Source organism: Ranitomeya variabilis, chromosome 1 (genome assembly GCF_051348905.1).
Source record: "Ranitomeya variabilis isolate aRanVar5 chromosome 1, aRanVar5.hap1, whole genome shotgun sequence".
NCBI classification, from domain to species: Eukaryota; Metazoa; Chordata; class Amphibia; order Anura; family Dendrobatidae; genus Ranitomeya; species Ranitomeya variabilis.
Window position 1 is genome coordinate 608871263 of NC_135232.1, and position 25219 is coordinate 608896481.

The 25219-nt window shown below is 45.3% G+C and overlaps 1 protein-coding gene across 1 annotated transcript in view; it reads left to right on the forward strand.

Moving 5' to 3' along the window:
• LOC143771136 (NACHT, LRR and PYD domains-containing protein 3-like) overlaps positions 1-25219 on the forward strand; it is a 102510-nt gene that overhangs the window by 6368 nt on the left and 70923 nt on the right. The window contains exons 2-5 of the mRNA XM_077260555.1: positions 5204-5237; positions 8491-8640; positions 9755-9926; positions 18286-18351. Coding sequence (XP_077116670.1) covers positions 5235-5237; positions 8491-8640; positions 9755-9926; positions 18286-18351 — 391 coding nt within the window. The 5' untranslated portion in view covers positions 5204-5234. The remainder of the gene's footprint in view (positions 1-5203; positions 5238-8490; positions 8641-9754; positions 9927-18285; positions 18352-25219) is intronic.

Below are 25219 nucleotides of genomic sequence, written 5' to 3' on the forward strand. Positions count from 1 at the left end.
GAAAGGGCATCAGCCTTCACATTCTTAGATCCCGGAAGGTATGAGACCACAAAATCGAAACGGGAGAAAAACAGTGACCATCGAGCCTGTCTAGGATTCAACCTCTTGGCGGACTCGAGGTAAGTCAGATTCTTGTGATCAGTCAAGACCACCACGCGATGTTTAGCTCCCTCAAGCCAATGTCGCCACTCCTCGAATGCCCACTTCATAGCCAACAACTCCCGATTGCCGACATCATAATTACGCTCAGCAGGCGAAAACTTTGTAGAAAAGAAAGCACACGGCTTCATCAAAGAGCCATCAGAACTTCTCTGAGACAAAACAGCCCCTGCCCCAATCTCAGAAGCATCAACCTCGACCTGAAAAGGGAGCAAAACATCTGGCTGACGCAACACAGGGGCCAAAGTAAAACGACGTTTAAGCTCCTGAAAAGCCTCAACGGCCGCAGGGGACCAGTTCACCACATCAGCGCCTTTCTTTGTCAAATCAGTCAAAGGCTTAACCACACTAGAAAAATTAGCGATGAAGCGATGGTAAAAATTAGCAAAGCCCAGGAACTTCTGAAGACTCTTCACAGATGTAGGTTGAGTCCAATCATAAATGGCCTGAACTTTAACAGGGTCCATCTCGATAGTAGAAGGGGAAAAAATGAAGCCCAAAAAGGAAACCTTCTGAACTCCAAAGAGGCATTTAGACCCCTTCACAAACAACGCATTAGCACGAAGGACCTGGAACACCATCCTGACCTGCCTTACATGAGACTCCCAATCATCCGAAAAGACCAAAATATCATCCAAATATACAATCATGAACCTATCCAGATACTTCCGGAAGATGTCGTGCATAAAGGACTGAAACACAGATGGGGCATTAGAAAGCCCGAATGGCATCACCAGGTACTCAAAATGGCCCTCGGGCGTATTAAATGCTGTTTTCCATTCATCGCCCTGTTTAATACGCACAAGATTATACGCCCCTCGAAGGTCAATCTTGGTAAACCAACTAGCCCCCTTAATCCGAGCAAACAAATCAGACAACAGAGGCAAAGGGTACTGAAATTTGACTGTGATTTTATTGAGAAGGCGGTAATCTATACAGGGTCTCAGAGAGCCATCCTTCTTGGCCACAAAAAAGAACCCTGCTCCCAACGGTGACGAAGACGGGTGAATATGTCCTTTCTCCAAGGACTCCTTTACATAACTCCGCATAGCGGCATGTTCTGGCACAGATAAATTAAACAGTCGGCCCTTAGGGAACTTACTACCAGGAATCAAATTAATAGCGCAATCACAGTCCCTATGAGGAGGTAGGGCACTGGACTTGGGCTCATCAAATACATCCTGGTAATCCGACAAAAACTCAGGAATTTCAGAAGGAGTGGAAGAAGAAATTGACATCAAAGGAACATCAGTATGTATCCCTTGACAACCCCAACTAGACACAGACATTGATTTCCAATCCAGTACTGGATTATGAACCTGTAACCATGGCAAACCCAACACGACAACATCATGCAAATTATGCAACACCAAAAAGCGAATATTTTCCTGATGTGCAGGAGCCATGCACATGGTCAGCTGAGTCCAGTACTGAGGTTTATTCTTGGCCAATGGCGTAGCATCAATCCCCCTTAAGGGAATAGGAATCTGCAAAGGCTCCAAGAAAAAACCACAGCGCCTGGCAAACTCCAAGTCCATCAAATTCAGAGCAGCGCCCGAATCCACAAATGCCATAACAGAGTAGGACGACAATGAGCAAATCAGAGTAACAGATAAGAGAAATTTAGGCTGCACAGTACTAATGGTGACAGACTCAGCGAACCTCTTAGTGCGCTTAGGACAATCAGAGATAGCATGAGAAGAGTCACCACAGTAAAAACACAGCCCATTCTGACGTCTGTGTTCTTGCCGTTCAGCTCTGGTCAAAGTCCTATCACATTGCATAGGCTCAGGCCTTTGCTCAGAGGACACCGCCAAATGGTGCACAACTTTGCGCTCGCGCAAACGCCGATCAATCTGAATGGCCAAAGACATTGATTCATTCAGACCAGCAGGCGTGGGGAACCCCACCATAACATCTTTAAGGGCTTCAGAAAGACCCTTTCTGAAAATTGCTGCCAGGGCACACTCGTTCCATTGTGTAAGCACAGACCACTTTCTAAACTTCTGGCAATATACTTCTGCTTCATCCTGACCCTGACATAGAGTCAGCAAGATCTTTTCTGCCTGATCCACAGAATTAGGTTCGTCATAAAGCAATCCAAGCGCTAGAAAAAATGCATCTACATTAAGCAATGCAGGATTTCCTGGCTCAAGGGAGAATGCCCAGTCTTGCGGGTCACCACGCAACAAAGAAATAACAATCTTTACTTGCTGAATGGGGTCACCAGAAGAGCGGGGTTTCACAGCAAGAAACAGTCTGCAATTTTTTTTGAAATTCAAAAATTTAGATCTATCCCCAGAAAACAAATCAGGAATTGGAATTCTAGGCTCTAACATCGGATTCTGAACTACATAATCTTGAATACTCTGTACCCTAACAGCGAGTTGATCCACACAAGAGGACAAACCCTGAATATCCATATCTACACCTGAGTCCTGAACCACCCAGAGGTTAAGGGGAAAAGAAAGACAAAACAAGCAGCAAAGAAAAAAAAATTGACTCAGAACTTCTCTTTTCCCTCTTTTGAGATGCATTTACACTTTGTTGACCAGCTGTACTGTTATGGACCTGGTGGTTAGGAGCACCCAAAATGACCTGATGGTTAAAATGGAAAAACCTGGGACAAGCTCTGAGGAAGTGGTAACTCTACTGACCGCAATCCCTAATCCTATCACACACACTAGAAATAGCCGTGGAGCGTACCTAACTCTCCCTAGACGCCTCTTCACAGCCTAAAGATAGAAATAGCAGCCTACCTTGCCTCAGAGAAATTCCCCAAAGTAAAGGTAGCCCCCCACAAATATTGACTGTGAGTTAAGAGGAAGTAACAAACACAGGAATGAAACAGATTTTAGCAAAGGAGGCCGAATCGTCTCTAGACAGACAGAGGATAGGAAAAAGAACTATGCGGTCAGTATTAAAAACTACAAAAACCACGCAGAGTGTGCAAAGAGACCTCCACACCGACTAACGGTGTGGAGGTGCAGCTCTGCACCCCCAGAGCTTCCAGCTAGCAAGGAAATATCATAATAGCAAGCTGGACTAGAAACATAGCATGTACTGAGAAATATATTCAAAAACCAATAAACAGCAAATGGACTAGCGAGGACTTAGCTTCTGCTGGAGTAGACAGGTCATCTGAGAAATCCAAGAGAGATCTGAACCAGTACTGAGACATTGACAGCTGGCATGAACTAACGACCTGGGCAGAGTTAAATAGGGAAGCCAGCAGCAGCAATAAACGAGGGCAGCTGAGAAAGCCAACCTCAAAGATCAGCAGTTCCACTTAAAGCCACCAGAGGGTGTCCAAGGACAGAACTCACCAAAGTACCATTCACGACCACAGGAGGGAGCCCGAGAATGGAATTCACAACAGACCTCCTGCTGGATCTAGACCTGTCAACCTCCGGAGGTCCTCTGCGCCCTTCAGCCGGACTGGCCCCGCTGGCTGCTGCTCTCGCGGCGCGACCGCGTCCTGAGCCCTGCCGAAATGCTGCATTCGGCCTGCCCGTCACTCTGCTCTGCCGACCTGTTCCCGAGCCAGGTGCACCAGGGGAACGTGGTCTCGGTGCGCCTGCTGCAGTACCACCAGCCTCCGAGCTCCTCGTCGCTGCTGTCCCCACTGGGCTCCTCCCTTGCACCATCACCGCCGCTTGCGCTGCTCCCCGGCGGGTCCTGGATCCACTCCCGGGCGCCGAAGCCCCGTCGCGCCCGAGACTAGGCCGCACTCCCAGTGCGGCCCTGACTTCCGGTGCGGCCCTGGCGTCCGGCCGCGCCTGCACAGTCCTCGCCGCCCGCCGCCGACTCGCGCCGGCAGAGCCGCCAGGTGGATTCCTGCCGAAGGGGGGAGCGGGAGGGGTTGCTGCACCACGTCCCACGGCCCCCGCAGGGACCCAGGAGGGGCTCCGCGGCCTGCATCTGCCGTGCGGTGTCACGTCGGGGGACAATCTCTCGGGCGGTCTCGTCCTCCTGGTCCTGCTGCCGCGGCTCCCGCTGTCTCCGAGCAGCCCGGTGAGCTGCTCCTCCAGCCATCCGGCCCTCCTGGACCGTGCCTCCCTCCGAAGCTGCGCGACCAGGCTGTCCTTTGGCCATGGTAAGTCACGCTGTGGCAGCAGGTCTTCTCTCTTCCACTGGCACCGCAATAATGATCCCTTCCCGCACTTTTCCTTAGCCCCGCCTCCTTGTCCCAACAAAAACGCCCCCTCATTCATAACCCCACCAATCTCGGGACAATACTTATTTACTTTTAAAAACTCTCCACTCCTCCTCTTGACAACGCAGTCATGTGGGGGCTTCCTTCTAGCTGCGCCCATTACAGCCCCCTCGCTGGACAGGTGGCGGATATATTACCATACAGTGACCCAGGACGCATGCAGCGCCAACGCAAAGTGTGAACGAGATTCTCCGACAACTCGAGAACTTATTTAACCTTGTACATCATTTCTCCTTACTTAAAATGGAGAAAACAGCACAAAAAAAGGATTATTTTGACCCTCTAAGCACTGTGACGGCAGAACTTACCGGATACGGCTGCAGTTTTGAGTCACTGGTCAGTTTTAGTCAGAGACTTGTTGGGCCTTCAGGAAAAAGTGGTTTATTTTTTTACAAATGTTAAAATTCTTTTTTTTTTTTTTTCTTTACTGAAGGCATTTTAGTTTTCATTTGAGTAAAAAGCTTCAACTTTGCCATGATTTTTCTCATTTTTAATACCAAATACTATAAATATATTTATTCCATGGGTTGGCATGATTATGATCGCCAGCTTTAGAGAATTTCTTAGGCCACACAGGCTGGTCACAGTCTAGGAGCACCAGCAGCTGCAAAAAAAAAGAAGAAATGCCGCAAGAAAAACTCTTCCAAAATACTTTAAAACCACTTCAGGAACCATAAAACTCATCCAAAATCTCCGGGAAAACTATCTGACACATTTGCAGAATAGTTGACTCTTTATTGTAGTCGACTAGACCCGAAAAATCTCTGTGTGTAGGTACACTGTGATAATTTTATTTTCAGGAATTGTGCTCATTGTACTATTTTCTAGGACCGAGGAATAAGCTTCAGAACTCCCAGGGATGGTAAGGATGCCTTTGCTTCTTTCTACATTATCACTGTATCTGGTGAATACTGCACAATTTCCATATAGGACATAGCTCCTATAGGTGAATACTGCCCTATAGCTGCTGTGTAATTTCCTGGGTAGAGTCATATTATGGGTTTCTCCAGCGCCACTCACTTTTGCATTGTGAAGTGAGCAGCATGGACGACCTTGTGCCTGTATATATCTGCACCATATAGTGAACCCTTTGAGCAATAACAAGCCAATTAAGGCTGGGTTCACATTACGTTACTGGCGTACGTTAGACGGACTATGTTACACCGCGGCATAACGCGGTGTAACGCAGTCCGTTAACGCCGCCATTGAGTACAATGTCGGACGCATCGCTAGCGCACGCCCACAATGAGCTAGCGATGTGCCGTCATTGAGTAACGGACCCTGGGACGCGGGCTGCAGCGTTTCGGGGTCACTGCTAGCGCAGATTGAGCATCTGCTAGCTCTATCTGCGCTAGCGCGCTGACACATCGGCACTTGTGTTAACAGCAGCCTGTTAACGCATGTGTTGAACGGGCTGCTGTTAACGCAATGTGAACCTGGCCTAAGATATTCTTTATGACTTGAATGACGTGACCAAGGACAAGGCAGAGGACTCCACACACATAGTGAGTATAATTATGAGGATATATAATTTTTTCCCTATTTTAGTTCATTTTTGGTCCTAATGGACTATTGGCTACAACACAGAGAGTGGTTATACCCATTAATACATGATAAAGGCCTATGTTATTGCCTGATTATTGGAATATTTGTGTTTTGGGTTGACAAATATTCTGGTATTAGCACAGAGCACTTTATTTAAATGATATGGTGAGCCTTCCTCTCAATTAGAGATTTGTTATTTACTCAACAGTGTGCTTAAAGGAGCCAGTAGCCTTATTAATGTCCCTCACATCTGAGGTTACTATAGGTTTATTTTATTGTTTGTGTATTGATCTAAATAAACATTGTCTACTTATTTGAATTTTTTGGATTTGTGCTAATTCTGTTCACTTCCTAATTGCTATAAGGATAAATAGTGTTACAGACGGGTATTTCTAAGCTTAATAAGCACATTATATATTTTGGATCATTAATTGATATAATAATCTGAATCAGCCAAGTCTGAACGTAGACCGAATCCGTGTCAGTAACCATTCTGTAGAGGTGCCAAAACTTACTAGTCTGAACAGAGCCCTAGTCCTTAGTGTCAGCGAACCTGACCCCTGGAGCTGCAGTACCGGGATCTGCCTAGGAGGGGTACTTGGCGGCTACCTGAAGCCCAGTCTGTCTCCACCATCAGGAGCTCCAGTAAACACCTTGTAGCCGCTTAGCTACGCCCCTTCCTAGGCAGGGCCAGCTGGTCCACAAATCCACGTATGCCACTGGAGCGCCCCCACGTTAAGGGCAATGGGGTACTCGGCACCGGGTCCTTCAGTGTTCTGCGGGGATGTCACGGTGGCCCGACCCGGTCCGTGGCCCTTTGAGGGGCGTCCAATAAAGGGAAAGAGTTTTTAAGGTTTTGGGAAAGGTCTTTAAAGGGGAAGTTTGTGACCCCACCTGTGGTATTCGATCAGGGTGACCGACGCTGTGGTGAGGGGTCCGCTGGGGTGATGTTATGGCAGCTAGATGGTATACCTTCCCACAGGTGAAGTGTATCCCCAGGGATTCCCAGAAGTGTAGATGGTGATGGTGGACGAAGTAAGGCGCAGAGAATAACGAGGACACAAGGTTGCAGTCTCTTTACCTTTTACTGAAGACTTCAGCATCCACAGTCCAGGGTACAGACCACAGGGTAGGCAGAGTCCGGCCGGTCCGAAGGCAAATCCAGAGTCCCCTTATCCAGGTGGAAATCAGTAGCCTTCCTACTGGCGCCTGTGTGTTGTAGTCCCTCCCTGCTGAGCAACTCGGTAAGGTCCTCACAACTCTTGTAGATGTTCTAGATGTTATTTCTTCCTCTCTGTCCCCCAGATGGTATGGATAGGACAAACCCGTATGACTGATGGCCTGAGGCTTGTTTATAGGGACCCTAGAGATGCCCCGACCCCCACAATTTGCCACTGTGTCTTCTTAGGTATTAAGGTCGGGCAGCCAACTTGGAATTGACTGTCCTGCCAGTCTCTGAAGTAATGCCTAGAGTAATTACTCCCTCAGTGTTCCGGCCACCGGCTACGCGCCTCAGAAGGAGGCAGCCTATTTCAGGGCAGAACTCCTCCCGGTGATTTCTCCTTGTGCTGTGACTTCGTTTCTCACTTTCTACAATACAGTTCTCTTCGTGTCCTTTCTTAGGATGCTGCCGCACGTGGGGCAGGCGCAGCTCCGTAGCTTTCTGTCTCGCTAGGCCTCTGTCAGGATCCCACCCCTGACAGGGACCCTCCGTCTGCAGCTCAGATGTTCCTCCTTTCCCCGTCTGCCTGACAGGTGTTGCCTGGGCAAAGCCCAGCCAGCATCTCTCTAACTTTCTATCCAGCCCACCAGTTTTACCCTTCTGTAAGGAGTGCCCTAGTAGATAGGAGCAAGGCTCCCTCTGGTGGTATGGAGTGTGAAGTGTAGTATATGGTTTGTGATACCTGGTAGGAAGATCTCCTTTATTGCCATCAGACGTAATATCACTCCCCCCTGGTGGAAGAATGACTCAAGAATCACTGCAACGACCAGGACTCTGGGGCACTGCACCACCGTTGGGCGTAACAGACTTTGTCCTGTTTGGTTTTTTTGTGGATCTCAATCTACTCCTGGCCTGCATCTGCCTGCGTTGGTTTGGACTTTCCAGTGTCATTATTTCACTTGTGTGTGGCCTCCAGTGGGTAGAGTCCTCGCTCCACACGTGTCATCTAGCTGCTGCATCAACTCCCAAGATCCATGTGCCCACCTGGACCTCAAGCTTAGAGTATCCACCTCAGCAGGTGAGCCTCAACACCGAAGCACTGAGCATGGTGGCAAACAGGAGGAGGCTCACAGGACAAATCTTTTTGCTCTACTCTAGTTGTTTGCGTCATGCAGGACAGGACAATTTCTCCATTAGAGGAACACTCCCCTGCCCTTCTCACAACTGAATGGTCTGTCTCTCATGTGAATACATCCTATTTACACATGTAAATTACATAAATTACAAAGAGTTATGGAGTCCTCATTATTGGATCCTGTCAAACGACAGGAAGGACAGGAATATTTTACATAAAACACCGTCCATCTTCTGCAGATTCTAGGAGATTTCATTCTTGTGTCTCCTTCAGGAGTTTCACCAGCAGCTTTGTCAGTATGAAGATCATGCTCTGCGGATGATACACGCGTATTTCCAGGATGATCTGCTCCATATCTTAGAGAACATGCATATTACCTCACTTCTGAGTGAGCTGCATGCCCGAAATCTCCCTGATGTTACGGTAAGACATGACATGCCTCTGTTGTTTCCTTGAGCTTCATGTGTTACAGGGAAAGATTAGTTCATATTGCCATCTTGATGTTTCTGATGGACTGGATTTTATTTGTTCTTCAAATTAAGAAAATATATCCAAATGTACTTATAAGGTCAAAAAGTCAAAATTATCAACATGGAAGACAGATATTAAGATAAAACTTAACTTTTATTATGCCTAAAATTTAGGACACTACCATACATAGACCAAACAACTATGCTGGCTACCAACACCCTATATATTTGTTACCTATTTTCACATGCCTACCTATCAGCGGAGATTGGCACCCTAAACACAATACGAAAATGATGCCCCCGCTCCTCGGTGGCTGTCCCTCAATCTCCTAGATATCCCTATGTTGGTGAATCACATGGTCACCCATTTAAACAGACATAGAAAGGAGTCTATAGGGATTGCCGTTCGAGGATTAATATTGAGGTAGGCAAAAATAGAATGTGCAAAAAAGAAGTGAGCTTAAAAACACAACAATAAAGTGACAAGTGCATACAAATTAGTACCTTGCTATACTGTTCCCTATTTCTATGTAGCCTTCCTAAAGCAGAGGTTGGCAGCCTACTGGTCAGCGGAATGGCGCCCCCCGCTCCACGGTGGCTGTCCCTTGGGATCCCTAATATCACTCAAATAATAACATAAGGACAGCCATTGAACAGATAATAAGGCAGATAAAACATTCAAAAAATGCCAAAAAGACAGATAAAAAACCTTAAGTGGCATATATAGCACAAGATAGGTGCTGAATGTTGATAATAGTAAGCTTAAAGGTACTTAAGATTTGTTGATGATCATGAAACCTCAACGCGTTTCTCCATAACGGATCATCAGGAGGTAAGATAGAAAGATGCTGCTCCAACTTTCCCATACATTATTTTCCGGAATCTAATGTCATCTAGTAATATCTGTTACTAGTGGATTCAGGAACGATTTTCTCCCTATTCCATGAATTTATCTTTCTCAGGATCCATACAATAAGAAGTCAGACATGATATAACTGTGTATTAACCATTTGCTATCATTCATCTTAGTTTAATAACCCTTATGTGGGACCTTGATTTTGTTCTAGAAATACCAGAGTCTAGAAAATGATAGAAAAACCTTGGCCCGGACTTTACTACAGGATATTTATCAGAGAGGTAGGGAAGCTGTGATCGGATTGTGGGTCAGTCTCGATGTATTACGAAGCAGACATGGTTCCCCCAGCCTGGACACTGTCCTGGATGAGCTACGTCACAGAGGTAACATTGTTTATATGTGATGTCAGTCATTAATACCCTACATTACTTCAATAATAAAGATCTCTGTCATGTCCCACGACTTGAGAAATCATTTAATGTTTGCATTGTTTGTGTTCCATCCTTTCTTTCTAGGCAGAAGTTTGCCTTTCCCTTTATTTTGTCCCAACTCTCTCACTGTAGTCCTGTGATGTATGTTTGTTCACGCCCTTATTCTCCATTTTGTCATCATCCCCATATCTGTATGCATCCTATTACATGTCCTCTGTTGAATATTCCTTTTTACCTGCTACTTTCATCATAATACAAGAATTTCGGTTAAAGCAATCCTCTTTTCCTGGAGTCTTCTTACATGAGATCGTGGCTGAGTTAAGCTATCTGATAAATCGGTATGAACGTGAGTACAGGTCAATACGGAAGCGCCCAAAAGAAAGGCCTATCCAGGCACCACTGCGTTCTACATATCCATGAGTCAGAATAGTAAAAAGGAATATCCTGCCTTCAGAGACAGTAACTCAAGGTCTGTGCTGAACCCCAGTGGAAAAGGACATTTCCCAGATACACAGTAACCCAGTTCCCAGCCAGACCCCAGCGTGCATAGAAGCACACACTGCAGATAAACAGTGAGAAGTATAACCCTCATCATCCACTCATCCTGCCTGCAAACAAATCATGTCTGAAGCGAGGTATACAATGTCCCTACCAGACTTACAAACACAGGAAAGAGACCTAGATCCCCATCCACCAGCTAGTGAAAGAGGAAAACGTACAGTTAAACCTACATGGAAAGTCATGGAGAATTTAGAGACTGAAAAATGTGTTGTATATAGTGATGTGTCTTCACTATGGGAGAAAGTGCTGAGTCACATAGACACTGTATCAAGGCCTGCTTCTCATGAGTTACCACTAGAGGGAGTCCTAGAACAATTATGCACAGCATACCAAAGGTATATGGAGAAGACTGACCAATACATTATTCTCCTGAAGAAACTGAATCTGCCAGAGACTTTAAAAGAATTGCAAAGTTTCCAGCAGCTTAATTCTGAAAGGGACTGCACCGTACGTGACATTAAAACCAAGATAGAGGCTAAAATTGCACGGACACCAGATGCATCATCTCGCTCATCCAAATCGTCTAAGCACTCAAAACGCTCATCTAGGTCAAGTTCATCAAAATATTCCACTCTCAGCCAGCAGCTTATAAGGGCACGTGCTAAGGCAGAAACGTCTAAGATACAAGCAGCCTTTGCGCAAAGGAGAGCAGATATGGATGCAGCCACAGCACAAAAGAGAGCAGAAATGGCAGAAATGGATGCAGCCACAGCACAAAAGAGAGCAGAAATGGATGCGGATGCAGCACGCAAGGAAGCTCTGGAGAAGGAATGTGAGCACGCAACAGCCATGGCGGAGTTAAGGATCCTGGAGCGAGCTATCAGTGGGAGTCAAAGAGACAGCATCAGTTTGTGTGAAGTGGAGGCGGAGGACCCTATTGAACGCACAAGAGACTACGTGCTAAGCCAAAATGGCGAACAGCAGATCATCACTAACACTCCTGATGGCGTTCATGCTTCTCCAGGACACCAGGATGCCGATCCACTTACAGAACCCTACACTCAAGGTCAGTACAATGCTCCCAAACTTGAACTTCCTTCGTATTCCAGTATGCGCCAAGACCATGCATCTCATCAAACTCCACAGGCTATTATCTACACGCAACCCAATATACCGGCAGGTCATTATACTCTCGACAACCGCACAGTACCAGCTCCGCATGTAGCAGAGACTATACCCACCAAACCGGTTGCTGGACTAAATGCATATGCCACTCCATACTTACCCACATTTCAAGGCCAAGACGTCTCCACTCCTATGTACAACACCGCTCAGCCCACATTCGTGCATCCTAAGTCAGAAAGAACAGACATGTCCGACTTCGCAAGGTACATGATTCGCCGCGAACTTACTAAAACCGGTCTCACAAGGTTTGACGACCAACCTGAAAATTACAGAGGTTGGAAAAATGCCTTTAGAACCGTAACTAGTGACCTTGGCATCACTGCTGCCGAAGAGCTGGACCTGCTAATCAGATGGCTAGGACCACAATCCACCGAGCGTGTCAAGAGACTCAGGTCTGTTCATATCAGTAATCCAACGGCTGGTCTCATGGCTGCATGGGAAAGACTAGAGAAAAACTTTGGCAGTCCAGAAGCCATAGAGGATGCACTGTTCAAGCGTCTACAGAGTTTTCCAAAGATATCAAGCAAAGACAGTTCAAAGTTCCTGGAGCTCAGTGACTTGCTGTTAGAGCTCCATCTGGCCAAGGCAGACACCCACCTACCTGGCCTCAGCTATCTGGACACTGCTCGTGGAGTAAATCCCATTATCTCCAAGCTACCGTACAACGTGCAAGAAAGGTGGACTACACTAGGGTCAAAATACAAGAAAGACCATCAAGTGTCATTTCCTCCATTCTCCTACTTCTGTGAGTTTATAAAAGACGTGGCAGAGCGCAAGAACGACCCAAGCTTTTCTTACCAAGAATCCAGTGGCCCAGCTTCACCTCCTTCTAAATACGTCAGCGCACGCTCGAACGACAGAAACCGCAGGGGTCCAGTGTCAGTGAAGAAGACGGATATTCTTCCCTTACCAACACCAGCCCCAGACAAGAGTAACAAAGGTGAAAAGATAGAGAACCCAAATCGTGAATGTCCCATCCACAAGAAGCCACATCCCTTAAAAAAGTGCATCGGCTTCAGGAAGAAACCGCTCCTAGAACGCAAGGAGCTTCTAAAGAAGTTCGGGGTATGCTACAGATGTTGTGCTTCTACTGAACACCTTGCTAAAGACTGTAAAACTACAATTAAGTGCATGGAGTGTGACAGTGAGGACCACGTACAAGCACTCCACCCATTCCGTCCTGACTCTACACTTACTCCTTCCCCCACCACGAGCCATGGCGGGGAGGACGCAGCTCAAACTGCAAGCCATACCACAATATCTTCTTCATGCACAGAAGTCTGCGGAGAAGACCTCTGGGACAAGTCCTGTGCGAAGATTTGCCTGGTGAACGTATATCCCAACGGTCACCCAGAGAAAGCCGTGAAGGTGTACGTCCTTCTGGATGATCAGAGCAACCGATCACTTGCAAGGTCAGAACTCTTTGATATGTTTAACTTAAAGGGAAATGCCTACCCTTACACCTTAGGTACCTGCAGTGGTGTTACAGAGGTTTATGGGAGAAGGGCCAGTGGTCTTACAGCGACATCTCTCGAGAACACCGTCGAGATACCGTTACCTACACTGGTCGAGTGCAACCAGATTCCATCCAATCGAGAAGAGATCCCAACGCCAGAGGCTGCTCTTCATCACCAACATCTCAAGGGGATAGCAAACAAGATACCAGCCCTCAACAACAGTGCAGATATCCTGATTCTGCTAGGCAGAGACATCCTCCGGCTGCACAAGGTGCGTCAGCAAATTAATGGACCACACGATGCACCATTTGCCCAACGTTTAGATCTAGGCTGGGTAATCATAGGCAATGTTTGCATACACAAGATGAAGAGACCTAACAACATCTCCTCTTACAAGACACACATTTTGTCAAATGGTCGCAGCACCCATTTCCAACCATGCCCACATCACTACTGGGTGAAAGAGAAAGTGAGCAACACCAAGTGGCAACAGGAATCCTTCAACAACATGAACACACTCCAGTCCTGGGAAGAAAACCTCGGGTCATCAGTGTTCGATTCCACAAGTAATGACAACAAGTTGGCACCCACAAGGGAAGATAAAGAATTTATAAAGGTTATGGATAAAGAATTTGTTCAAGACGACTCCAACAGTTGGGTAGCTCCTTTACCCTTTCGTTTCCCAAGAGTGAGGTTGCCGAACAACCTGCAGCAAGCAACTGCAAGGTTCTCATCCTTAAAGCGTACCCTAAAGAGGAAACCAGAGATGGAGAAGCATTTCATTGACTTTATGCAGAACATCTTTGACAGAAATCATGCTGAACCTGCGCCACCACTGAGGGAGGGAGAAGAATGTTGGTATCTTCCATCCTTTGGTGTCTATCACCCTCGCAAACCTAATCAGATCAGAGTGGTGTTTGACTCCAGTGCTCAGTTTGAAGGCCTCTCTCTCAATAACCTGCTCCTAACTGGGCCCAACCTGAACAACAGCCTCCTTGGAGTATTGATCCGCTTCAGACAAGAACCTGTTGCCATAATGGCCGACATTCAGCAGATGTTTCATTGCTTCATTGTGAAAGAAGACAACAGAAACTATCTTAGGTTCCTATGGCACAAGGACAACAACGTCAACAATCAGGTCATAGACTACCGGATGAAGGTCCATGTCTTCGGCAACAGTCCCTCACCTGCTGTGGCGATCTATGGACTGAGACGGACAGCCCAGGAAGGTGAGAGAGAGTACGGTTCCGATGCTCGGCAATTTGTAGAGAAGAACTTCTACGTGGACGATGGGCTCAAGTCCTTGCCCACAAGCGAAGATGCAATTGACCTACTCTCCAGAACACAGGAAATGCTATCCACATCAAACCTCAGACTCCACAAGATTATCTCTAACAGTCAAGAGGTAATGAACGCGTTTCCATCTGAGGATCATGCCACAAACCTAAAGGACCTCAACTTGGGTTCCGATGTTCCTCCAACACAGCGCAGCCTTGGTCTACTGTGGGATATCAAACGGGACACCTTCACTTTCCAAGTGTCACCCTATGACAAACCCTTTACCAAACGAGGAGTCCTATCTGTCATAAATAGCATCTATGATCCTCTCGGGTTTGTAGCACCCATCACTATTCAAGGCAAGATACTGTTAAGACAGCTTACGGCCGAGAACACGGATTGGGACACCCCGCTCCCAACTCAGAAACAGCAAAGGTGGGAGGCGTGGAAGAAGTCTCTGAAGTTCTTAGAGCAACTCCAAGTCCCACGTTGTTATTCTCCAAGATCACCTTTGACTGCAATCAGAAGAGAAGTCCATATTTTCTCTGACGCATCTACAGAAGCCATAGCCGCAGTAGCTTATCTGATGACCTTAGGAGCTAACAAGGTACACTGTGGTTTCATCCTGGGTAAAGCCAAATTAACTCCAAAGCCTGCACACTCTGTTCCCAGACTCGAGCTTTGCGCTGCGGTATTGGCAGTAGAAATTGCTGAAGTTGTACAAGACGAAATGGACATTACAATTGATTCCTTTACCTTCTACACTGACAGCAGGGTGGTACTCGGGTACATTCACAACCAAACAAAGCAGTTCTATACATATGTGAGCAACAGAGTAGAGCGCATCAGAAGTTTTTCTACCCCTGAGCAGTGGCATCACATCTCCACCGATTTAAACCCAGCCGACCGAGGTACAAGACTCGCAGCTGCTTCTAAGCTTGATGACAACATGTGGTTAACGCCTCCCAGTCTCCTGTACGAAGATTTCTGTGCGAACAACACCAAAAATGCTTATGAGCTGGTGGAACCAGAATCTGACAAGGAGATAAGACAAACTATCTCTGCTCACTATACTTCAATGACATCTAGGCAAGGTTTGAAGTCTCATCGTTTTGAACGCTTTTCAAGCTGGTCCTCCGTTGTACGAACTGTAGCTCGTCTCATTCACATTGCTCGCTGTTTTACAAAGGACAAGCCCTCAGGGTGCCATGGTTGGCACGTGTGTAAGAGTCGTCTTACTGCCGACGACATAGACCATGCCGAACAAGTTATCATCAGGTGTGTGCAACAAGAAGAATATTCACATGAGATTGGCAGTATTACCAAGGGAGTCAGCGTGTCCAAAAACAGCACTCTACTCGACTTGAATCCAGTAGTCGATCATCTCAAGTTTCTAAGAGTGGGAGGACGTTTAAGTAAATCAGACCTATACGATAAGGAGCAGAACCCTATCATCATTCCAGGTCGACATCACGTCACTACTCTGTTGATTCGGCACTATCACGAACGAGTACAGCACCAAGGCAGACATCTTACTGAAGGTGCCATCAGGTCTGCTGGCTTGTGGATCATGGGAATGAAGAGATGCGTTTCCTCAGTTCTCCATAGATGTGTCAAGTGTCGAAGGTTACGAGGAAAACACCAACAACAACAAATGGCGAACCTCCCAGCAGATCGACTGAGCATGGACCAACCGTTCTCATATGTTGGTGTAGATGTCTTCGGACCATGGTCGGTTGTTACCAGGAAAACCCGTGGAGGAGCCGCGAACAGTAAGCGGTGGGCTGTCCTATTCACCTGTCTCAGTATCCGTGCAGTTCACATCGAGGTTATTGAATCCATGGATACCTCCAGCTTCATCAATGCCCTAAGAAGATTCTTTTCCATCCGGGGACCTGCTAAGCAACTCCGGTCCGACTGCGGCACAAACTTTGTAGGAGCCTGCAAGGAACTGCAGTTTGACAACTTCTTGTCCGACAATGGATGCACTTGGGTATTCAACCCTCCACACTCTTCACACATGGGTGGATCTTGGGAACGCATGATTGGTGTTGCACGAAGGATCCTTGACTCCATGTTGCTGGACCATAAACTTCCCCTTACTCATGAAGTTCTGGTCACCTTCCTCGCAGAAGTGTCAGCCATAATAAATGCTAGACCTTTGGTTCCAGTATCATCCGACCCCGATGCTCCAACGATACTTACTCCAGCTACACTCCTTACACAGAAGATTGGAGCCGCTACAGTCCCACCTGGGAATTTCGATAACAAGGACATTTACAAACGTCAGTGGAGACAAGTTCAACACCTGGCTAATGTGTTTTGGCATCGCTGGAAGACCGAATATTTACACTTGCTTCAAAACCGTCACAAATGGCAGACGCCCAGTCCCAATCTCCAAGAAGGAGACCTTGTTCTCTTAAAGGACAAAGAGGCTCATCGTAATGACTGGCCAATGGGACTTATCACCAAAGTCCTACCCGGTGAGGACGGAAAGACTCGTAAGGTAGAAGTTAAGGTGACAAAAGGGGGCTCTACCCGAACCTTCTTCCGCCCGGTCACTGAACTCGTGCTGCTTCTACGAAAGGAGGACATCACATGAACTGAACATGCTCCTGGACGTTGTTCACGGCGGGGAGCATTCCTCCTCATCCCCCAGTTTATTGAATGTTGACATTTTCCATTGGATTGAACCTTTAACATTCCCATTGGATTCTGGGTTGGTGGAAGAGTTTGCATGTTTGCGGCTTCCCCAATCTGAAGATGGGTTTTATATACTTGAACTTATCTTTCGGTGTGATCTACGGGTCAACAACAACGAGTTGGACTTAAAAATCTTTTATGTTTATTATTGCATGCATGTTTTCTTCCTCTTGTTTTTTCAGGTTCGAACGACTTCGAAAAATTACGGACATCGTGAAATCCAAGGATTTCAGACGGGGAGTGTCATGTCCCACGACTTGAGAAATCATTTAATGTTTGCATTGTTTGTGTTCCATCCTTTCTTTCTAGGCAGAAGTTTGCCTTTCCCTTTATTTTGTCCCAACTCTCTCACTGTAGTCCTGTGATGTATGTTTGTTCACGCCCTTATTCTCCATTTTGTCATCATCCCCATATCTGTATGCATCCTATTACATGTCCTCTGTTGAATATTCCTTTTTACCTGCTACTTTCATCATAATACAAGAATTTCGGTTAAAGCAATCCTCTTTTCCTGGAGTCTTCTTACATGAGATCGTGGCTGAGTTAAGCTATCTGATAAATCGGTATGAACGTGAGTACAGGTCAATACGGAAGCGCCCAAAAGAAAGGCCTATCCAGGCACCACTGCGTTCTACATATCCATGAGTCAGAATAATCTCCATTATTCAGAGCAGTGTATACACATGGAGGATTTCTGCTCGGATCAGAAGAATGGAGGCCAGAAGGTTAATAAGCATTGGCACATTTCTTGTTGGTTAATGTCAGGATGAGACACTGAGCTTGATGGTTACACAATAACAAAAATAGTCTCTAATCTTGAGGCACAAAATTTGGAGGTTACACTACGAGGAGGCAGAAGCTGGGCTGTTACTTCACATGAGCACAATCGCTAGTTGGTTTGCTCCGGCAATGACAACAACCCTGCATGGTTGAGTAATCACCACACAGCTTGGGTGTAGTTCATAAACATTTTCATAAAAATTGTAGGTCTAGGGCCAAGTATTAATGAGCACAGAACATAATGGACCAACCACTTTACTGGCTCTGTGTACAATTCCTTGTGCTTTTTTTTTTAACAGTTCTTGCACTTTGTTCTGGTCACTGTATTTCATCATTTATATTTGTACACCCTGTACTGATGATGTGTGTACAGTAGAAAAATTACTGAAAACTGTCATTTTTATTAGGTGACACTCTGGTGGAACAAATCATACTGGATAAATATGGACACACACTTACCTCAGAAATAGAAGGTAAAAATTACAGCATATAAATGTAAAGAAATAATGCTCACAGTTTTCAGGACGCTAAACCAATGTTGCCAAAAACAGATAAAACTGATAAAGCTGGTGGACGGTTGTAATCGGGAGAAGCTGATCCATCACTTTCATGGTTTCCAATATCTGCAGGTCTCTTTCTCATAACATAAATGAATTAACATGCACAAAGTACTACATAGTGAAGGAGCACCAATAAAAAGCTTGCATGGTGGTGGCCGAGAAACAAACAATGGTGATTAAAGGGAACCTGTCAGCTTAGAAATGCTGCTGTGTATGTACTGTAAGGCTATGTGCACACGTTGCGGAATTGCCGCGGAAATTTCCGCGGCAATTCCGCAACTTGTGCACATTGGCATGCGTAGTCCCGCTAAGCACTAGCATTTTGCAAGCGTAATTAGCTTGCAGAATGCTAGCATTTTCCAAGCAATCTATAGCGTCGCTTGGAAAACGGACAGGTTGGTCACACTTGTCAATCATAGTGTTTGACAAGGGTGACCATCCTTTTACTATTGATGCTGCCTATGCAACATCAATAGTAAAAAGATATAATGTTAAAAATGATTTAAAAAATCGTGATATTCTCAGCTTCTGGCGGCCCCCCCAGCCTTTTTCTCTCCTCGCGATGCTCCCGTTCCCAGTGATGCCTCGCGACAAAGACCCCAGATGAAGAAGCATCACGCGAGACCGCTACTTCATCACAGTTCATTGCCGCAAAGCATCAATGGGAACGGGAGCATCACGAGGAGCGGGATGGCTGCGGGGGCCACCGGAAGGTGAGAATATCACGATTTTTTATTTTAATTCTTTTTTTCACAGGTATATGGTTCCCAGGGCCTGGAGGAGAGTCTCCTCTCCTCCACCCTGGGTACCAACCGCACATGATCCGCTTACTTGCCACATGGTGGGCATAGCCACATACGGAAAGTAAACGGATCAATGCATTCCTATGTATGCAGAATCGCCGCGATTCCGCACAAAGAATGAGCATGCTGCGTATTTTTCCGCAATGCGATTCCGCCGTGGAAAACTCACAACGTTTATATATGTGTATTTTGAAGCAGATCTGTTTCACAATCCAAATCAGAAACTGCTTCAAATTCTCTTTGACTACTTTTTGATGTCATCTTTGAAACGTATCTGCTTCAAAATCCATGCATCTTGGACTTAAAACTACAGAGCTGCATTCATCATGGAGCGGAAGAGATTTGTAAGCTAGATGGCGCCTGAGGTACAGAATGGCAGAGCTGAATCGGATGGATGGCACCTTGGTTATGGAATAAGGGATTTAAGTTTGCATGACTGCACCTAAGAACAGAAGAGCAGAGTTTGTGGACAGGCACCTTAGAACAGCAGAGACAAATATGCAGATAAACACTTTGGAACAGCTGAGTCAAGAATATGGAAAAATACCTTAGAACAGCAGAACTGAGTATGCAGATGTGAGGGAGGGCCAGGGCCATAGTCGTGGCTGAGACTATCTGCTTATCCGCGCCTTGGCCTCCCGCCACATGCAAACAATGTCCCCTTTTTTGCGTACCTTCAGCCACATCATCTGCACCGTCAGGGTCCCATCTGAGCAGATGGAGCTCTATTGCTGGTGTTGTTGCACAAAAAGAAAAAAGAGTTCAAGTTCAACTTTAAACATCCTTATTAGGGCTCTTTCCACTTGCAAGAGAAAAAACGGTCCGTAATCTGGACCGAAAAAACGGATGTAGCGTAAGCGATTGTCATGCGATTGTCATCCGAGTGCAATGCGATTTTTAATCGCACCATCTGTTTTACATCTGTATGACATCGGTTTTTTTCTCTGCAACTATTTTTATACAGTCATTTACAGGACCATTTACAGTGTTCTATGCCACAGAATGGTAATGTATCCGTAAAAAACGGACAGAATACGGATGGTCCGTACCGTATTCCATGCGTTTTTCTCTCGCACCCATTGACTTGCATTGGCGAGTCTCGTCCGATTGCTGCGATTTTTTTCTCAGTCCGATTTCGGCTGAGAAAAAAATCGCAAATGAAAAGACACCTATTAATAACATTGGTCCGAGTGCAATCCTATGTTTTATCGGATTGCACTCCTCCGTTTTCCTCGCAAGTGGAAATGAGCCCTTAAATACAACGTCAGCATAGTATTCCAAGCAGTCCTCATTCTCCACTTTCCCTGCACTTCTTCCTACGGCCTTCCGTACGTGCCCGGGTTCTACCGCCTCTTGCAGTAACGCAGCATCCTCCCTGTTCAGACTCACTTGTCCGTTTCGCAACGGATCTGAGGGCATCAGCCCATGAAGTAAGCTGCCACATGATTTGCCACCTGCGCCCCGTACTGCCTGGACCTTCACTGTAGCCTCCGCTCCAGCACTGCTTTCATACTGCTGCTAGGCTGTACTTCTGCCCCACTGGGCCCTGGATGGCTGGGTTCCTTGACTTAAACATTGCGGGGCCCACTGTGTTGCCCCGGGCCTACGGCCCTCTGGGACTGTCTGGCCTCTCTGGCCCCTCCTGAGCTGTTTCAGCTCCCTGGCTGTTTCTGACTCAATTCAAGAAATGCACACTACCTTACTCACAGTGGCCCCTCCTATATTAACTAGTTCCTATCTCACTGCAAATGTATACTATTCTGTACTAATGTGTCCCCATCTAGTGTCCTAACTAACGTACTGCACTTTCCCTATTTACAATATGCAAATGGTAGCATGAAGAACATAATAGTGTAACAAAATACAACAATAGGTATATACACATTGAACATACAGCATTTAGTACCAGCTTCAACCGGGACATGCTTAAAGGGGTGGGAGCATATACCAGTCTCTGTTACCCCTTACACAGACAAGCAATGTAGAACAGTGCAGTAGAGTATGCAGACACCTTGGAACTGTATCATTATCGAGTATAAAGACAGCCATCTGAAATAGTACAGTTGATTATGCAGGCACCTTATAAAAGCAGAGCCAAGTGTGTAGATAGACACCTGGCAATTGCAGAATGAAGTGGAACAGCAGAGATGAGTTTGTATGTAGACTCACTTTGTTCATATGTAGTAGAGCGGAGACAATCTAGAGATACACCTGTCACTTGAGCCCATCAGAATGGGTGAGCTAAGTCTGTCAAGGGACAAGCACATTGTAAGAGCAGATCCAAGACATTACAATGGAAAAGGTAATGGAACTAGTAAAACTGTAGTGGTGAAACGCATAACTCCCTGAATACTCCGGCGGATTATTACCACTTAAGCTAAAGTCTATAAGGTTTAAGGGTGTGACAGCAGAGGTACATGCCAATTCACCACATGCAATAAAAAAAATTACTACTACCTCCCTGCACCAGCGCCATGTCTGCTAGAATTGGCATGATATTGTTCTGCCACATGAGCATTCTGTAATATGCTGCTTATGCAAGATTTATGTATATATACTGTATATACAGTATGTCACAGATAGAAGCTGCACTGTTGACTTAAAATCATCCAGCAACTAGACAGGTTAAAATGGTTATAGCAAACAGGGAATGGTTAGCTCAGCCCCAAAGAATACTGGGAAAGGTGTTACTGTGTCCTGGACATCCAAGATAAAGGTGTGTGTTAGAGATTCTCCTGAAATCAGACAAGCTGTATAGACCAGTATTTCCAGGGAACTGATTGCTGTGATCATAGATGCAGTCAGGACAACAAAGAGCATCTTTGTTGCCTCAAGGTATGAGTGAGAGAGCTACAGCACCGGACTCATTCTCCTCATCCTACCCCACTGCATGAGGAAGGTACAGTTCTGCTTAGGTTCAGACACTGTGTGAAGAGAAGTTATCTGTGAAGAAAAATTGTCTGTAAAGAGACTTTCATATATGGTGATGAAGCATTGCATCAAGAGAAGTGATTCTGTGTAATGAAAAGAAGCTTGAATAAAACCTCTGTGATCACTTCCAGCTCAGAACTGTGTCATAGCTGTGTACTTGTATAACGTTACATCCCCCCTACTGTGAGGAACTATAATTAATGGTTGCCCTGAGTAAGATTTCCCCAAAATTCCAAAAAGAACTCATGTTTCCTTTGTATTGCCTTCATATACTAAATGGTATGCATGCAACATATACACTGCTCAGAAAAATAAAGCAAACACTTACATAACACTATGTAACTCCAAGTCAATCACACTTCTGTGAAATCATCCTGTTCAGTTACGAAGCAACACCGATTTTATATGTACATGTATATGTATCTCATTTTCACCAAATAAATACAAAATGTATTGTTCTTTTATTATATCAACTACTTGCAACATGTCTTCAAAGTTCCAAGCAATACATTTTGTATTTATTTTCTGAAAATGAGAAATGGTCAAAAAAAAAATTAAAAAAATGCATTCTTGCAGACCTCAAATAATGCCAAAAAAACAAGTTCATAATCATTTAGAAACAATTTTAATGTTTTAACTCAGGAAGAGTTCAGAAATCGATATTTTGTGGAATAACCATGATTTTTAATCACAGCTTTCCTACATCTTGGCATGCTTTCCACCAGTCTTTCACATTGCTTTTGGGTTACCTTATACCACTACTGGTACAAAAATTTAAGCAGTTCTTCTTTGTTTGATGGCTTGTGGCTATCCATCTTCCTCTTGATTACATTTGAGAGGTTTTCAATGGGGTTCAGATCTGGAGATTGGGCTGGGTATGACAGGGAATTTTATAAGGCCGCAATTGGGCAGGTTAATCTTTGCCAAGGAAGTATGAATCAAGCCACATACAAGGTTATCCTGGAAAAACAATTGATTCCTTCTGCTCAGGCAATGTTCCCCAACTCTGAGGACTGGTTTTTCAAGCAGGACAATGCGCCATACCACACAGCTAGGTCACTCAAGGCGTGGATGAAGGACCATCACATCACATCCCTGTCATGGTCAGCCCAATCTCCAGACCTGAACCCCATTGAAAACCTCTGGAATGTAATCAAGAGGAAGATGGATAGTCACAAGCCATCAAACAAATAAGAACTCCTTACATTTTTGCACCAGGAGTGGCATAAGGTCACCCAAAAGCTGTGTGAAAGACTGGTGGAAAGCATGCCAAGACTCATGAAAGCTGTGATTAAAAATCATGGTTATTCCACAAAATATTGATTTCTGAACTCTTCGTGAGTTAAGACATTAGTATTGTTATATATGATTATGAACTTGTTTTTTTTGGCATTATTTGAGGTCTGCAAGCAATGCAATTTTTGTTATTTTGACCATTTCTCATTTTCAGAAAATAAATACAAAATGTATTGCTTGGAACTTCGGGGATATGTTGTCAGTAGTTTATAAAATAAAAGAACAATTTACATTTTACTCAAACATATACCTATAAAGAGAAAAATCAGACAAACTGAAAATTTTGCAGTGGTCTCTTAATTTATGCCAGAGCTGTATATATACAGTACAGACCAAAAGTTTGGACACACCTTCTCATTTAAAGATTTTTCTGTATTTTCATGACTATGAAAATTGTACATTCACACTGAAGGCATCAAAACTATGAATTAACACATGTGGAATTATATACTTAACAAAAAGTGTGAAACAACTGAAAATATGTCTTATATTCTAGGTTCTTCAAAGTAGCCACCTTTTGCTTTGATGACTGCTTTGCACACTCTTGGCATTCTCTTGATGAGCTTCAAGAGGTAGTCACCCGGAATGGTTTTCACTTCACAGGTGTGCCCGGTTAGGTTTAAGAAGTGGGATTTCTTGCCTTATAAATGGGTTGGGACCATCAGTTGTGTTGTGCAGAAGTCTGGTGGATACACAGATGATAGTCCTACTGAATAGACTGTTAGAATTTGTATTATGGCAAGAAAAAAGCAGCTAAATAAAGAAAAACGAGTGGCCATCATTACTTTAAGAAATGAAGGTCAGTCAGTCCGAAAAATTGGGAAAACTTTGAAAGTGTCCCCAAGTACAGTGGCAAAAACCATCAAGCGCTACAAAGAAACTGGCTCACATGAGCCCCAGGAAAGGAAGACCAAGAGTCACCTCTGCTTCTGTGGATAAGTTTATCCGAGTCACCAGCCTCAGAAATCGCAGGTTAACAGCAGCTCAGATTAGAGACCAGGTCAATGCCACACAGAGTTCTAGCAGCAGACACATCTCTACAACAACTGTTAAGAGGAGACTTTGTGCAGCAGGCCTTCATGGTAAAATAGCTGCTAGGAAAGCACTGCTAAGGACAGGCAACAAGCAGAAGAGACTTGTTTGGGCTAAAGAACACAAGGAATGGACATTAGACCAGTGGAAATCTGTGCTTTGGTCTGATGAGTCCAAATTTGAGATCTTTGGTTCCAACCACCGTGTCTTTGTGCGACGCAGAAAAGGTGAACGGATGGACTCTACATGCCTGGTTCCCACCGTGAAGCATGGAGGAGGAGGTGTGATGGTGCTTTGCTGGTGACGTTGTTGGGGATTTATTCAAAATTGAAGGCATACTGAACCAGCATGGCTACCACAGCATCTTGCAGCGGCATGCTATTCCATCCGGTTTGCGTTTAGTTGGACCATCATTTATTTTTTAACAGGACAATGACCCCAAACACACCTCCAGGCTGTGTAAGGGCTACTTGACCAAGAAGGAGAGTGATGGGGTGCTGCGCCAGATGACTTGGCCTCCACAGTCACCAGACCTGAACCCAATCGAGATGGTTTGGGGTGAGCTGGACCGCAGAGTGAAGGCAAAAGGGCCAACAATTGCTAAGCATCTCTGGGAAATCCTTCAAGATTGTTGGAAGACCATTCCTGGTGACTACCTCTTGAAGCTCATCAAGAGAATGCCAAGAGTGTGCAAAGCAGTCATCAAAGCAAAAGGCTAC